Source organism: Bombus vosnesenskii, unplaced genomic scaffold (assembly GCF_011952255.1).
Source record: "Bombus vosnesenskii isolate JDL3184/JDL3185 unplaced genomic scaffold, Bvos_JDL3184-5_v1.1 scf7180000014105, whole genome shotgun sequence".
In the NCBI taxonomy this organism is placed as follows: domain Eukaryota; kingdom Metazoa; phylum Arthropoda; class Insecta; order Hymenoptera; family Apidae; genus Bombus; species Bombus vosnesenskii.
Genome location: NW_022883371.1, coordinates 1,696,930 through 1,714,678, shown reverse-complemented (window position 1 = coordinate 1,714,678; position 17,749 = coordinate 1,696,930). Strand labels below are relative to the sequence as shown.

Sequence of the window (17,749 nt, the reverse complement as noted above, 5' to 3'; positions counted from 1 at the left end):
AGCTTTGATAATAGCTATAAATTATTAAATAATGAAAATCAAATAAATACTAAACTAATAATAGAATTTTTCAACATACAGCTAAGAACGAGGTCAGCTCTGTTAGAATCTTTAACGGAAGAATTACAAGCAAAGACTGCGGAATTTCTCGGTGGAGCGATCGGCTTAGGAGCTACCGGTATGGGGTTTGGAGGAAATTGCCCAGTAAGTCCAACAGCAAGTGATGCGTCAGGATCTGGTAGCGGTGGAAGTGGTTCTAGATTTATTGATACCGTTCGAAAGGCGCTGATATCGCGTGTTAGAAATGCCTCGACGGAGAGCGTACCACAACAATTATCGAAAAAGGGCCAGTCAGAGCCTAGTCCACCGAGCAATCGACAATCGACCACGAAAATTAGTAGCAAACGTTCGGTAGAACCTTCGAGTCCCTTAGGTTCTCCGGATTTAACCCTTAGAAGAGATTCAGAACGTGGAAGCCCTAGCTTAGGAAGTCAGGACAGTAGTTTATCCAATACAGACAATCAAGATAGTAGTTTGGCTACCTTACAACAAGATGAAGTTGATCGTAGAGAATCCACTACTTCAATTTGTGCTAGCAATGACACGACGTTGGTGGACAAAACTTCTGTATCGTCTGTTCAAAGACTGACTCACGAAAATTTACGAAAACAAGAGCGATCCGAGAAAACAGAAACAACACAGCGTGTTATTTCGGAAAGTGACGATAGCTCATTAAATAGCGAGCTGGAGCTAGACCAAGCTGTATATCCCGACAGCGATACAGGCCTCGAATCAATGAGTTCAGCTGAAACTCATGATACAGCAAGATGTACCACTAAGGATGGCGTTTTAGAAAATGAAAATTTACGAATGGAAGTCACTAGGCTTAAATGCGATAAGTTAGATTTACTGAGGCAAAATGTGGTACGTATGTAAAGATATGAAATTTTCTATGTTTTTTTTTTTGCGATGATTTAAGTATAATTTTATTTTATAGACTTGCCAACGTGATATAAAACGTCTACGAGAAAAGGAACTTCAGTTGCAATCCGACCTTGCAGCTGCTTCAAAAGAAATTCTTCGATTGCGAGCAATGTTGAAAGAATGTTCGACGAGTATTCCATTGGATAACAATAATCAGCAAACGTCTACCGTTTAAAGATCTCCTTGAGATACGTTTAATATGCCTTTGTCGGCGAATAAAACTTCCCGTTGCAATTATTAGATTTTAATAATTAGTTAGGTGCAGTAGTTGAAAACTCTATACATCGTACTTTTTCGGAATTGCTTCTTCTAAAGAAATTTTTCCGAAGTAGTTTGCAAAGAGTTTGAAACTCGCAATTGAGAAATGCTTTATGTTATGTTGTAACATTGTGGTTGAACTTCTTTAGGTAGAAATTGATACAAACGCTGTATATTACAAAAGGACGGGTCAGTGAAGAATATTTAGAGGAAATGTTTTGCGATATAACTATAGTGATGCGTCTTTCGAAATATTAGCAATGTAGACGCCAATTGTTACTTGTAGAAATATTTGTTTGACTTTTAACAATATTATTTATCTATTAATTTATTAGTAGGTGTAAGTTAATCTCTAATAGTCAATATAGATACAAATAAATGATCACACATGCACACGCAACACATAAATATCAATAGGAATGTTTAAAAAAGTAGGTACATCTTGTCATTATATAATAGATAGATTAGAATAAAAAGTAAAATGGCCTTTAGACTTAGTTTCTGAAATCAAGAGTAAATATACAGAAATTAATATAACATATTTTATCTGTAATAATTAAATGTGCATAAATCGAAATCGATATATATAATATATATGATATATGATATATATACATATATATAACATATATATATATATATATATATATATATGTATATATAAAGCAGCAGTTACAGTTCTCGTACCGTCTTCAAATGAGACAACTGCGTATTGTCCCATAAAACGATCTTAAGTATAAGTGTCCACACGCTTATGGGCTATAGAAATATGTGTTTTATCGATATATTCCTGACGTCTCACATTGAAACAAGGATATGTATCGCTAGTTGCAGTATTCGTCGCGGTGAATTTACCGAAACCATTACTAGTTTTTTAGTATTAGTTCAAAACAACTTTAGGAAACATGAGAACACCTCGTTAGTTAATCTTACGGCATCATTAGCCGGCTTAGAATAAGATTAGGTTTTCTAGCCGTTTTAACGGTTATAATGATTTAAATGCACCAAATTGTTTAATAACACATGATGTATCGATGTGTCAGTAACATGCGAGTAAGACACGTATCATTCATTGTTAAAATACGCAAAGTAAACTAAGTGTATTTCATTTGCTTAGTTATGCACCCTTTTCTTCATTATCTTTCACCAATGGTATTAGTATGATTTATTATTATTATTATTATTATTATTATTATTATTATTATTATTATTATTATTATTATTATTATTATTATTATTATTATTATTATTATTATTATTATTACTATTATTATAATTATTATCATTCATCATCATCATCATCATCATCATCATCATCATCATCATCATCATCATCATCATCATCATCATCATCATCATCATCATCATCATCATCATCATCATTATCATTATTATTATTATTATTATTATTATTATTATTATTATTATTATTATTATTATTATTATTACTATTAATCTCGTTTTACTTTATAGCATTCTTTCTTCTTTTGTAAATAATTGACTATCTTTCTACACAGAAAGATCGAGGGTGTTGTGAAAGAAAGGACAGAGGGACATGAAAGTTCACTCATATATAATACCAAAGTTTATCATAGTAAAATCTACTTCTCTTAGTTTTCTACATTCCTTTTCATACGATATTTGCCTCTAAAACCTGCGTATAAAAATAGCATATACTTTCCTCAAGCAAACGTTTTTTCTACAAGTACAAGTTTTCTTCTGAATTTCAATGAATCTTTGTATGTCTTTACAAATACTTTGCAGACATATTACGATTATCACTGCCTGTATAATGTCGTTTTGGAGTGTATAACATTTTTCCATTTTAAACTAAATTTCTGGTTTGCAATTTACGCGGTACGATACGATTTTTTCAATTACTTGCATTGCTTATCTCGGAAAACTTCTATCCACGAAGATCTCTATCCCATATGTAAGAGAACCGTGGTATATAAATGAAGATTTCTCATCGACGAATCGTCATTATAAAGAGCAAACTACGTCTCCAAACATTTTATGATGATTTACGTTCGAATTTACTTGAAATGATGATCTTTGTAATGCCGGCTGAGATCTTCAGGAAAATGAAGCTTCCAAAAAGATACACAAGAAATAGCAATCGCTGCGAACACTTTCCAGTAGTACTATTTTTAACTGTCGTAAAGATGAGCACACATGGTATATTTTATACGGTTTACGATCAATGTATTTTTACAAAGTTCTTTTAGAATGAGCGTGAAGTAGGTCAGCCGAATATTTGGTTTTGTGAAATTTATAGAACAAAATATTCAAAACATCTCAAATATCAGAAACTGTGCATTACAATTATTTTGAATCTTAAAATATCTCTTTATAAACCATAAACATTCAATAATTTGAAGAAAGCACGCACATACATACGCATATACATACGATAAATAAATCTGAAGCTGCAGGACATAAACGCGATTTTAATAGAATGTATTTCACTGTTAAAGATCAGTGCAGGTACTCAAAAACTTTTATTACTGCATATTAAATTTGATATTTACGTATGAAGAGCTCGGAATTAATCGAGATTACTTTTACAAATGTATGTACATAACGTGAATTGCGTTTAAATAATGGGTCATCTGATGAGAGCGTCTCTTTGTCTAAAATTTAGGAAAAAAACTGTGTTTACCATTCTCTAGTGTGATTTCTATGCTGGCCTTGCAAAATCAAAGAAAGATTATCTATATTACAAAGAGATATGTGTTATTATATTACGAGAGAGAGTGTGAGTGCGAACGAGAGAGAGATAAAATATTACTGCTATAAATATATATTTTGTATTTAATATTAATCGCCCAAATCTATCTAACAAAACTGCGAATACTATTATTCTCTGACACTATGACACGAAAGTATATATTTCTTATGACTGGTGTAAGTATTCGCATAATATTTTTTTCTTTTCTATGCACAACTGTCAACTTGAAAATCAGTGGTAATGATGTTCGCCAATAAATAAAATAATTTAAACCAATTGTTTGTAATTATTACATGTATATAAAATACTTCTTAATATAGGATTAAATATATCTATTACTGATTTTCTATCAGTTATCGTTATCATATAAAAATAGATAAAATATTTTAGTAGAATATAAAACCGATAAATATAATTTTTGCCGATAAATTTAATTAAAATTTTGCAATCGTTTTTGATATTTTTGTTATGATAAAATATATTTAAATAATCAGAAAGTTATTTTTATACGGTTTTTTAATTAATTTTCTGTCATTTATTTATTTCAAGTCGTATCAACCACTTAATCTATAGAGACAATATTTATAGTTTTTGAAGAAGACACGTTGTATTTTTTTAAAATCTCAGTAGCTTTTGTATCTCCTTTTTGTCACTGATGCTTTTCTGCATACAATAATCGACGTCGCAATTCTTTCTTTCGGCTGAGAATGTCCTACAGAAGAAAATGAGGTGATCGATGGTTAATATGGTGTTATACAGTAACTATGTATGTACGTATGTATATACATACATATTTTACAAATTCCATTTTATTGATATCGGAGTAAATATTATCATATATGTATTGCTTTAAATATATAACATCTGAAATTCGTATTAATTAATTAATTTCATATTAATTTTGCTAAAAAAATTTTTTTAATTAGTTATATTTTCAAAATCTCAAAATAATACATAGATATTTATTTTTCTTCTAATTATAAGTAAATACATGAAAATAAAAATTTTCTCTCCTAAGATAACTTAGTTTTAACAACAACAATAGTGGTATAATAAAAGTGATATTTTATATAAATGAATTAATCATTTCGTGAATAAAATGAATAAAATACTACAACATATTGCATGTCTTGAATAAAATTATTTAGGAATGCATTAATAGAATGAGTACTCTAGAATGAGCCTTTTTAAACGACATAATCGACTGATTTCATGTGGATACTAGCGCCACAAGTAACAAGCTCGTCCACAAAGTATGTTTATTATCGACAATGCGAAACAGACTGTAGTGGCGGAATGAAAATGGCTAATTGTCAGGTTCGTTGGTGTAGCAGGTGAGCGATCAATTATCGTTAATATCAGGACATTAGTCGCTTTGGGATGAACGGTGCGCAGTTTGTAGCGATCTGAACAGTCGAAATCAGTGAAAATTGTGTCGATTTTAGTGTTGTCGAGCGGCTTAATGGATTATCTGAAGAGGTGCGCGATCGAGATTACTGCTGAAAGGCTTGTTGGCTCCTTTTTTTTCTACAGTGATAACAAGTTTTCAGTTTGTTAGATATGAGCTAGCCGGTGATCGATACTTGTCTGGACTCGCTTGCGTACGAGAATCAATAACCTCGCAGTTGACAGGAAAAAAAGAAACGGATACGACGCGGTCTCAAAAGATTGAGACACATCAGCAAAACGTAGATTAATTTATTACGTCCATTCAGAAAACATACGTCTACCCGTTGTTTCTCCCGTATCAGTAACCGCGCGGAAAAAAGTGATGCATGAAAAGTCTCGATATTACCAGGCACGTGTCTGTATTGGAGTAAGAGCTACTCTGTGTGTATGTGTGCCAGGTGCACTGTTGCATCCCTCTGATGAGAGCCATGCACCGTTTAGACCATAGCCATAATGTCATCCCGAAGGCTACTTCTTAGTAATTCACAAAGGGTTCACTCTTCCGTGAAGTACAGCGCATGGATACTTTCCAGGCAATACCTAGCACGTACCTTGCTAGAGAAATATTTGTGGTAGATCCTCGATGAATCAAGAGTATGGCTTCTGGTGCATCTTCCTTGGATAGTGCTGGAAGTAGTGGTAAGTGTAGTTTTTAGTTTTCTATGTTACATATTAATATATATTTGTATTAGTTGTCCACTCTTATAGGTACAGATTTAAATGGAAAGTTTGATCTGATAATTTCAATGCTATTAAAAAATGATTTATTTTAATTTTAAACTCTACAGCAAAAGAAACAATAATGGAAGCAACAATATTCTATCCATATCTAAATATGGAAAAAAGACAGTCTTATGTAAACATTCATATAATATAATATTTGATATATTTATATCATTTTACAAAAATTCATTGCCAGAAAGTAGTATCAAATTTTATTTTGGACAAATAATGTAATGTATAATTTAAATACATAGTTTTATAGTTCTTGAATAAATGGAGCATTGTAGTTGTAGGTGTGTGATACTTAAAGAGTATTTATAATTTCACCTTGCAAAAAACAGTGAATCATGATGCTTACATGCGTGACATAGAGTTTCTTTCCTGGTGAAAGCTAGCTAGACCGCTGATTATATTGTTCTACCAATTGTAACAACATAGTGTATACTTGTATAAATATAGTCATTTCACTTTTATATTTATAGTGGATCATATATTATACTTACAATTACTTACATTTTTATTCATTGTTTTTTTGCAGATGGAGCACTCAATATGGGTAAGATTAATATGTGAAGAAAGTACAAATTAATGTCAATCAAATTGTGTTGTGTAACAAATTATTTTGTATCAAGAGAATTTATCTAAAATGAGCAAATTATTCATTTACTGTAGTATTCAAGTTATATTACTATCTTTCTATGTATTCTGTTAAGATGTGTGTTTAATCCAAATTATACCTTTATGTGAAGCAAATTAAAATTATATCCTTATATACAATAAATTTTGACACAAAAGCATTTAATATAAGCTATTTTCAATTTAATGCACACTTTGTTGCACTGATATTACTTTTATATGTAGAAATACACAAATTATATTTAATTGCATTGTATCTATTGTTTTGCAATTTGCATTATTGGATATAACTTGGGTGTATGGCATGCAGAAAGAGATAGTGGAGGCTATGGCAGTGTTGGCAGTCCTGTTGGTGGGCCTGAATGTCGTAGTGATTATGATGGTTTGCAAGCTCAATGTGATCAAGCCATGCATCAGCTTCAGCTACTTAGGCATAAGCACTCCGATACTATAAGACGGTTTGTCTTGGTTTTGTTTAATGTGGTATTGCTTAATTGTTTGTGATATTGTGTTTGATGTTTTGTACAAAGCAAATATAATTTAAATAATTATACATTTATTTAATGAAGTACTTTAAAATGCAGGTGTGAACATACTATGAAGGAATTGGAATACTACAGGGGACAGCATATAGCAGTCATGAATCAATTAGAGGCAACGTCACAAGAAAGTTCCGCACTGCGGGGCAAATATGGAGATTTAGTAAATGACAAGCAACGCCTAGATCGGGAAGTCCAAGCGTTGCAAAAGGAAGTGTCTGAATTAAGGTGTCAAAATCAAGAAGTTCTCGTTTCTGATGCTAGTAATAGTGACACTATGAATCAGCACTATCTATCTGCGCTTCGAAAATATGAAGCAGTTAAAGACGAGTACGATGCCCTTAGGAAACGGTACGATGATTTAATATCATCGCATTCATCGGCCGTTAATAAGGTATGTACAAAATATTAATTTACAAAATGTTGAAACATATATGCACATATTAAAATTTATTTGTAATGCAAATTTTATATATTCGGTTCAATATAGTTGGAATTATCTCAAGAAGAGGCTGCCAGGTTAAAAAAACAATATGATGAAATTGTTCAAGAACGTAATAGCGCAGTTCGTGAGCGTAATGGTTTAAAACAACAGTGTACTGCTGCCATTAGACAGTGGGATATTGCATTAAGGGAAAGAAATGAATATCGTGAAGCCTTAGCCAAAGTACAGCAACAACACGAAGAAGCAGTGAAGGAAATTAATCATGCAATGGTACTACGCATGAAAGCTAGTAAGGATATGAAACGATTAACAGAAGAAAGAAATGCTGCATTACAAGAATACAGTTTAATTATGGGCGAGCGCGATACAGTGCATAAAGAAATGGAAAAACTTGGTGATGATCTTACACAAGCATATACAAAAATCACACATTTAGAGAATCAGAATAAACAATTTATGGAAGAGGTAAATTTTCTTAAATTAGTCATTAAAAAACAATTAATTTGTTCATGTAAATAACTCAATGATAAATTTATTTTTATTAAATTTAATAATAATAATAATAATAATAATATGTATATATATATATCTTTATTTATTACTTAACCATTTTAATGTGCTATAAAACATGATATCAATATCAGTATAATATAATTAGAAATTACTAAGTACAATAATCGGCTCATTATTACTTTCTTCTCATAGATTTTGTATTGGTTTTAGTTATTTATACACTGCACATTACTTGCTACTACGTGTACTATTTTTAAATTAATGTTCTGTATTTTAATATCTGTTTTCTTTATTTTTAGAAAAAAGCTTTATCCTATCAAATTGAAACTTTAAGAAGAGAAATTTCATCCGCTTTGCAAGATCGAGACGATGCTTTAAAACAATGTAACGAATTACGCCAAAAGTTTGGTGATTATTCTGAAGGCTCAAACAGGGACTATAAAAATCGTATGGAATTACACTCATATAATCGTGAACGAGATAATTCGAACAAAGAAGCTGAAAGAGAAAATAACACTACAGATTACACTAAACGAGATAAGGAACGTATGGATAACTTGGATCAAGCTAACTTGGAATTGGATAAACTTCGGAAATCTGTCGATAAATTGCAAGCAGAACTTGAGGAAGCCCTCCAAGAAGCAGAAGTATCAAAACGAAGAAGAGATTGGGCTTTCAGTGAAAGGGATAAAATAGTTTTAGAAAGGGAAAGTATTAGAACTCTCTGCGATAGATTAAGAAAAGAGCGTGATCGTGCTGTTTCGGAACTAGCGGGTGCGTTACGCGATTCTGATGATATTAAAAAGCAACGGAACGAAGCATCGAAAGAATTAAAGGATCTCAAAGAAAAGATAGAATCTGGTGATCATGCGTTAAGAGCAAGTCAATTTGCGCAAAGCTTAGCGCATGCACATGATTCGGCGATCGATACTGATGTTAGTGACTGGGAAATTCTTACTATTCACTTGGATCTTAGTCGAGTTTGCTTAGATTCTGATCGTGATTTGGGATTGACATTAGTCGGAGGTCGTGATAATCCATATTATCCAAACGATACAGGAATTTATGTTGCTCAAGTAACATCAGGAAGTGCTGTTGATGGTAAATTAAGAGTGAATGACTGCATTATGCGAGTAAACAATGTAGATTGTACATCTGTTTTTACGCGTGTAATTATGGAAACTTTACGTACCTGTTCGGTGGGATCAGCTACATTAACGATAAGAAGACGGCGTTTAACTAGAAGGTCATTAAGGACAACGCAATTGCCTGTTGGTTCAGTTCCTCATGGTATTTCTTTGGAGCTTGGAGTATATATTTCGAAGATTTCACCGGGTAGTTTATCTGCTAAAGATGGCAACCTCGCTGTTGGAGATAGAGTTTTAAATGTATGTCTTATACATATTTTGTATTGATTTTATTTATTTATTCATCTTGAATATTAATATAGTTCTTTTTTCTATAGATTAATAGTAAACCAATGGAAGGCATTAATTCCAGCCACGAAGCGATGGCAACTTTGAATGATACAAGTACGGATGTGTTAACTATTACGACCCTGAAAGGAATACCATTGCCTTCGGCAACTAGTTCTGAAACTATGACCATTGATGGTAGCTTTGGTACTGAGAAACAAAAAATGGTGAATAGTTGTTCTCAAACAGAACAAGAAAGAATATTGTTAAAGATTCCATCGGACGATTATGAAAGAAGACACGTTGCTTCGAACTTTGGTGATAGAAGTGTTTACAAAGTTTCAAAATCCATTAGTGGTGAAAAACCAAGTGGAATTAGCAATGCTTGGGACAATATACGAGAGAAGATTGATATAGTACGAGGACGTAAACATAGCAAAGATCGGGAGGAGAAGAAGAAACGACACCGCAACTCAAGTCCAAATACTTTTGAGCAAGAGCAAGATGCAATAGCGGAATTAGATTCAGTAATAGAGAGCTACCACAAGAAAGCAAATAATGGAGTACTGAAACGAAGTAAGCGACGCGGAACCGAAAAGGTTGAGAAAAATGGAGGTACGTGGCCGAAAGCCAGAGGTGGACCTCTGATTCAAAATGGTACTGGTACTATTTTACATCCACGTAAGACAAAAGAAAGGTTGCCCTTAAGTGTACTCCTTAATCAACCACCAAAGTATGAAAGTTATAATTATAATCGTATTTCTAATCCTATACCCTTAACCAATTTTTCCAATATGAACAATCGGCATACGGTTTATAAACCTGTAGAAAAACCATTACCAAATTTCCTTAAAACTGGACCGTTATTTAGTCAGAAATCCTTTACTCCAGTGGTGCAGTTCAAAGATATCCCGATAGATAAGAAACCAGCAACCGAATTCGAGAACACGGAAAATAGACTCAGTTCTACGCTGACACCATCTGAAACTAGCATCGATTTTTCCGTGAAGTCTGGAAATACGGGAAAAGATGTAGAATATTTCTCGAAGAAAAGAACACAAAAGTATACTCCTAGCAACGAGAGTCAAGTAGACACACTACAGCATAATAGAGTGCAATCTCAACTTTATTCCGGGGCTGGATCATCAACTTCGTCGACTAGCGGCACGAGACAGCAGTTGACTGGTAATTTTTCATTTCCTCCCTATACGCATTCGCATCCGCATCCCCATCAACAAAATTCTTTACCTTCGAGATACCCTTCCCCGCCGTCTTTGCCGTCTGCACAGTCCGGGGAGTCAATAGGACTACCCGATGCACGATCTTATTGTTTCGAACCTTCATATAGCCCCGGACCGCAAACAGGATTCGGGCATTTGCACACACCCTCTGTAGATTTGCATTACCACAAATCTCGCGCTCCACCGATTGGCACTACATACGACGTACCAGCGTACACACATGGCTACGAAGGTGGAACTTTTCCAAGAAAAAAGGAAAATCAACGTTTTCGAATACCATCAAATCCTAGTGTGACTTCAAAAAGCAGCGTGGGTAAATTATCTACGGGCAGTATAGAAAGAACTTCAGAAAGAGGCAGTCCGATGCCAACATTCCACGTGGAAGTACTTAGTCCTGGTAGCGGTAGCGGAAATAGCTCTGGTGGAACTGTCAGAGGAAGTAGTGGCAACAAACGGTCCAGCATGCCGGACTATTGCTACTCTCAACCTAGGCCAGCACCTGGAGAACTTCGCAGAGTTCACATAGACAAGTCAGTCGAACCTTTAGGTATCCAGATTTCTTGCTTAGAGAGCGGCGGTGTATTCGTTTCTACCGTTAGCGAGCACAGCTTAGCATCTCAAGTCGGTCTTCAAATCGGTGACCAGTTGCTTGAAGTCTGTGGTATCAATATGAGGAGTGCTACTTATCAACTTGCTGCCAATGTGTTACGTCAGTGCGGTAATTCCATTACGATGCTGGTGCAGTACAGTCCAGACAGTAAGTACAGTGTTTTGTTAGAAAAAGTAGAATATCCCTATCACAAGCTGCACTTTATACAAATCTTCTTGCACCTTTCTTATTAAACGTGATCATTATTTATCATTATTGCATGGTTCTTATTTTGATATAACATCACCCTTATATGTCACTTCTTTTTGCTAGAATACAATGAGTTAGAAGAAGGCTCTGCTTCTTCGAGTTCATCAGAAGCTGGTGGTGCTGAAGGAGGTAGTCGTAGTGGATCACCCACTCCATGTAATAGCCCTGAAGCTCCTAGAAAAACAACTATTGAATCATTGGAGAGCTCAGAACCTGAACGTGACGCTTCTACTAGTTTAAGTACAATACGCGATACTTCCAATACCTTGACTATTATGCGCGAAACTTCAAATACTTTAGAACCACCTCGTACAATTCGAGAAAGAGATATCAGAAACTCTGCTTCATTGGAAGTACCAAGTACGCAACAGAGAGAACGAGAAATTAGAGCATCAGCATCTTTGGATATTAATATCAGAAAGCCGGAACTTCGTAGTTCAGCTACGTTAGATAATATGCGTAATTCCGCAACTCTTGATACATTACGTGGTACTGCTAATACTCTTACACGTGCACAGCTTAATGCAGCGACCACGTTACAACGACAAAATGCAACTGTAAGAAGTCCGACACAAGAAGAACAAAATCGTAAAAGCCCACCACCAAGTGAACCGAGGTATCTTTTTATCGAAACAAGGAAATGTTCGAATTTAGGTATTTCCCTTGTTGGTGGTAATGGTGTCGGAATATTCGTACACTCGGTACAACCAGGTTGCCTCGCGGAAGATGCAGGATTACGTCCCGGTGACCGTATCCTGGAATATAATGGTGTTGATCTCAGACAAGCAACCGCAGAACAAGCTGCTTTAGAATTGGCTAGACCAGCAGATAAAGTAACGCTGATTGCTCAATATGTACCTGAAAGGTATAACGAAGTAAAGGATAAACCTGGAGACAGTTTTTATGTGAAGGCAATGTTCGATCGAGTAGGCGAAGTTGGAGATAGCCTACAACTTAGGTTTAGTAAAGATGATATTTTATACGTCGATAATACAATGTTTAATGGTACTCCGGGTCATTGGAGAGCTTGGATAGTTGATCAAGCTGGAAGAAGACAAACCTGTGGTATAATTCCGAGCAAATTCAAGTATGTTGGGTAAATCAAATATTGTATGAATCTCTTTTAAGATTATGTTTTATATTTCTATTATATCTCATATGTATCCATAATATCGTTAGGGTCGAAGAAGAACTGCTTTTACGACGTTCATTAGGCGATTTAGAAACAGATACTACTAGAAGAGGTAGCACAAGCGCAAGAAGAAGCTTTTTTCGTCGAAAGAAACATCAACGTTCTTCTAGTAGGGATAGTAAAGAATTATCACATCTTACAGGAGTAAATTTGGGTTGGTATAGTGATAGTGGAACTCTAAATGAAGAAACTCTTCCAGCAAGTTATCAACGTGTTGAAAGATTGGATTGTAAATATTTGTTACATCAAATATTTATTTAATACGCAGTTATTACTACTTATCATTAACCATTATTCAATTTATCCTATCGAAATATTAAATTCGTTTTTATACTTTTATTTTTATGCAGATCCAGCTTTAAGACCTGTGTTGATCATTGGACCATTAAGCGAGTGTGTAGTGACAAAACTATTACAAGAATTTCCAGGGGAGTTCACTAGGTGTCTCGCAGAAGCTATGCACTGTTCTCAAGCGACGCTCGAACAAGGTTTGCGCGATTCGCTTTATGTGGACTATAGAAAAAAAGGAAGCTATTTCGAGTGTACCACAGTACAAGCTGTCAAGGACATCTGTGAGAAGGTATCTTTTTTTATCCAATGCCTATACAATATTGATAACGTTATTTATAGTAAGCGTATAAACACTAGGTTAAACACCTAAAAGTAGATCATTTAAAATTTATATAATTCTGCGAATTTATTTTTATTTCTTTTTTACCTTTTATTAAAACTTTGTTGATACATGTTTATTTATAGAATACTCATTGCATATTGGATGTATCAATTGCGTCGATCGAGCGACTTCATCGACATCAGATCTATCCTATAGTTTTGTTGATTAAATTTAAAAGTACCAAACAAATAAAGGAAGTCAAAGATTCCAGATACCCAAGCGATAAAGTTAGTGCGAAAGCGGCCAAGGAGATGTATGAACAAGCATTAAAATTGGAAGCTGAGTATAAACATTATATTTCTGGTAAGAATATCTATAAAATAAAAATGCAATTTTATGTCTTACTGTGAATTTGTTGCATTTTTGTTGATACGACTTTCACGCATTTCAGCTGTAATTCCAGCTGGAGTAAATGTCGCGTACATATGTACTCAAGTAAAAGCTGCAGTAGATGAAGAACAAAGCAAAGCGCTGTGGGTTCCTAGAGGACCTCCCTGACATTTAAGGGGGGGTCCCCACAAACCACAGTGGAAATCAATCTAAATTCCACCAGGGGGCCCTTACGTCGTACGATTGTAAAATTGTTACAATTTTTTTTATTTATGGTCTCTTATTTGTCACGACAGTATACAGGAATTTCAATTTTTCTTTTCATGGTTCCATTACTACGATCTTTTTAATTATTTTTATTTATTTCCTTATTGTAATGCAATTATGCAAAGTTTTTAATATTTTTTTTTGTCTTTCTTCCTTTTTTCATTTATTTTTTACTTTGAAGTCTGATACAAATTATACAATTTATTTTAATAAGCTTTGTCATAAGTATTTTAATAAGTATTTCACTATTTCAGCAAATATTTGATGCTATTTAAACAACACTGACATTTCCTATAAAATATTACGAGATAAACAAGACTTCATATAAAACTCTTAATATTTAAACATATCATGCAGTCAACATTCATATTAAAAAAGAAGAGAAACAAACAGTACGTTTTATACGAATTCTATCTTATATTTTCAACTTTAATTTCCCTGATTTTTACTTTCCTCATGAAAATGACACTATTGATGTATTACATTTCAATATTTCACTTTTATGGAAAAAAATCAGCATAGTATGTGCAAAAGTAGACATGTGCAAAAATTATTCTTCATGCTTCATAAAAGTTGAAAACTTTGCTTGCTGCTTCGAACCTCGATCGATCATAATTTCCCAATAAGGTATGCAACAATGTGAAAATTATCTATTGCAATTGGCGTGAGACCATAAATGAATTAATGTAGCAAATAAAAATATTCATCGTATTGTGGCCCATAAAACATTTGGTGGATAAATGTAAAGTTCATTAGTTAGTGAATAAGTCTCAGCCATTCAGTTTTTGGCTGATGTTATTAACCCCTCAGATCACTTCGTTGTACAGAATAATTTTGCGTGATTAGTATTATTGTACAGAGGACGTTATAAATTAAAGGAGGTTACTTATTTGTATATAATTTACTTATGAAACTTATGGATTATATGTTTATTAATTTTTAGTTTAGATGAATCCTTTAATTGTATGTTTAAATTTAAGTGATACTTTAGTCATTGTTTCATAAAACTGTTTATAATCCATTTGTTGCGTAGCAATTGGTTTGAGGGGTTAAAATTTTAATGTTGTAGGTCAAGGAATTAAAAAATGTAAAGAAATTGAATACGGAATTGACAAAAAATGGATTGTTTTTGCCATTTTTTAAATTTGTAAATATCTGAAATGATAATAAGCAGTAGATATCCGCAACACAGAGAAACTCAATATAAAGCGCTCGTAACGAAACGTATGATGGAGTATGTTACTGCTTTTTTACTTCTGTAGTTCGAATTATTTTACGAATTTATACTGTAATGTTTTTAAATCGAGTTTAAGACGCTTTGTAAGGTGCAGTCATATTTTTGAACACATTTAAAATGCGAGTACGTATCATTATGTATCTACATTCAGAATTCAATACATATTTCTTATTGCATTTTTAAATATAAGGACGACATACATTTTTTAAATAATTTTTACTGTTATTATCTTAAAAATTATATTTAAATTGCCCCATTTCTTGCTTTCTTCTTAAACATTTTGATAAATATAGCGGGATTTTTTATATTGTTTTCAATATCTGGATGTAGATACAAGTTTCGTATATACATATTATCAGAAAAAATTAAGAGTACATTAAATGAAATAGCTAAAAGAAATAGCTATCGTAAAAGTCTAGTAACGATGCTTCGATACTTAAATACATAATCTTTTTTTTTTTTTTTGTTCGAAATGAAGCCTTTCTAATTTCAAAAGAGGCTTACGTTCTTTAATGATATCGATGAATATCGAATATCAAGTTTAATAACAATTTGTACGTACAGAAAGAATCCAGTAAGAGTGGAAGACAAACAAATGAAGTTAAACATTGCTTTTTGTAAAACAGAAATTTAGTTTTCTAACAAAGACAATATTTAGGCGTAAGTTATCAAAGTGAGACCAAAAATTAAAAGAATATTATGCTAATTCATAAGGATTACAATTAAATTTATTCGTATCGTTAGCGTCGATATGCTTAATGCGGAAGTGTAGATATATACTTTTTGATACGTTGCGAAATCATCGGTACGAATTTCGTAATAAAAAAGGCTCAAAAAGAAAGAAAAAGGGGAAAAATTATGAATTATAAAAAGTGCCGTACACACTTGGCAGCTTATAATAACAAGGAATTATTGTATTTCGCACCCAAGGTAAATACTCTTTAAAAGGCTATCGTGGACAATCTAGGCGTTAAAATTAGGAATTTACTAGCGAACTAATATAACAAAATATTTTCGGGAAAGAATATTTAATTCTTATTCTTTTAATAAGTAGAGAGGATATGATAATATATGTGTGTGTACGTTTATATATTGCATATATTTGTACACACATATGAATCTTGAACGTTATACATGTGTGGGGTGAAGTAAATTATTTAAATCGACAATTTTATTTATATTTTATATGCTGATATTACAAACGTACAATACTTATGAGAGTAATACATTATATTTTTTTTTATAACGATTTTATTTTTCCTAATTTATTTTGGCATTGTTCGAATTGAAAAATACAACAAATCTGTTTACTTTTTGTAAGAATGGCAGTAATTTTCTTTTCACTATTGAATTGACGAAAGCACGATTGAGATACTTAATTCTAAAAAGAAAATAGCAAAATATTAATGTATAGATATTTTTTTTAATATATATATAGTATCTACGATAAATGAAGTGCAAAATATAACATAAGACTCAGTTTGTTATGAAAACAGCACGCGTCGTTATTTAATTTATATTAAAAATAAAACTACAATGGATATTAACTCTAAAAAAATATCCAAATCATAAGTCGCGCCTTGAGTAATATATTTTTTAATTAAAATTAGGTATAATGTAACTGAAGAGTAAACCGTAACTTCATAAAATTTTGTTAATTATTGCAATTGTGCCGTATTGAATAATCTTTTAAATGGAACGAAACAATAAAACTCTCACCTTACATAAGAATCTTGTATAACGGGCAAGATTCGTTTGTGGAGAGTTAAAAGGTTTGTTTTCTCCCATAGCTTGATACATCTACAACTATCCTATTTTAAAAAACAGAAACTATCGATATTTAAATTAAACATAATTTCTGTGCGGTGCAAGAGGAAAAATTAAGATAGGTCGAGGGCGAAGTGAAATGCCAAAAATAACAAAAAGAGAGAGAAAAAAAGAAAACAGTATCGAAGGAGGAGGGAGAAAAGATTAATTTTGTATTATGATTATTCTCAATCACAGCACTGTGATACATATAGCATTACAGCTTTGATAACATATCAATTTCACAATCCTTCTACATTACTATTACAAATATACATACATATTTTGGGCAATACTTACATATACATAAATGTTATATATATTTAACTAAGCACTTTTACTATTTTTCATAAGCACGTGATTCTGAACCATTCAATACCCACATACATAGCACTAGTGCGCGCAAATACATCCTTAATAAACGAAGGATGTATGATGTACACTTCTTTCG

General features: G+C 32.8%; 2 protein-coding genes across 14 annotated transcripts in view; both read left to right on the top strand.

Moving 5' to 3' along the window:
- The window catches only part of LOC117239736 (rap1 GTPase-activating protein 1), a 250,913-nt gene extending 248,563 nt beyond the window's left edge, over window positions 1-2,350 (top strand). For all 8 annotated transcript variants that reach the window (XM_033505549.1, XM_033505552.1, XM_033505553.1 and 5 more), the window contains 2 exons: window positions 82-924; window positions 998-2,350. In XM_033505549.1, the coding sequence (XP_033361440.1) occupies window positions 82-924; window positions 998-1,159 (1,005 nt within the window). In that variant the 3' untranslated portion in view covers window positions 1,160-2,350. The remainder of the gene's footprint in view (window positions 1-81; window positions 925-997) is intronic.
- Window positions 2,351-5,185: 2,835 nt separating this feature from the next.
- LOC117239728 (disks large homolog 5) lies at window positions 5,186-17,447 on the top strand. 6 transcript variants are annotated; one of them, XM_033505540.1, is made up of 14 exons: window positions 5,186-5,307; window positions 5,956-6,061; window positions 6,684-6,701; window positions 7,092-7,239; window positions 7,366-7,714; window positions 7,811-8,230; window positions 8,578-9,666; window positions 9,744-10,308; window positions 10,585-11,691; window positions 11,857-12,880; window positions 12,973-13,214; window positions 13,336-13,565; window positions 13,742-13,961; window positions 14,050-17,447. In XM_033505540.1, exons 2-14 carry the CDS (start codon window positions 6,019-6,021, stop codon window positions 14,154-14,156), a joined length of 5,562 nt encoding a protein of 1,853 aa, XP_033361431.1. In that variant the 5' UTR covers window positions 5,186-5,307; window positions 5,956-6,018; the 3' UTR covers window positions 14,157-17,447. The 6 variants fall into 6 exon arrangements, with proteins under 6 accessions (XP_033361431.1, XP_033361430.1, XP_033361427.1 ...); XM_033505539.1 differs by having other exon boundaries at window positions 9,744-10,350; XM_033505536.1 differs by having other exon boundaries at window positions 9,744-11,691.
- Window positions 17,448-17,749: the final 302 nt, after the last annotated feature.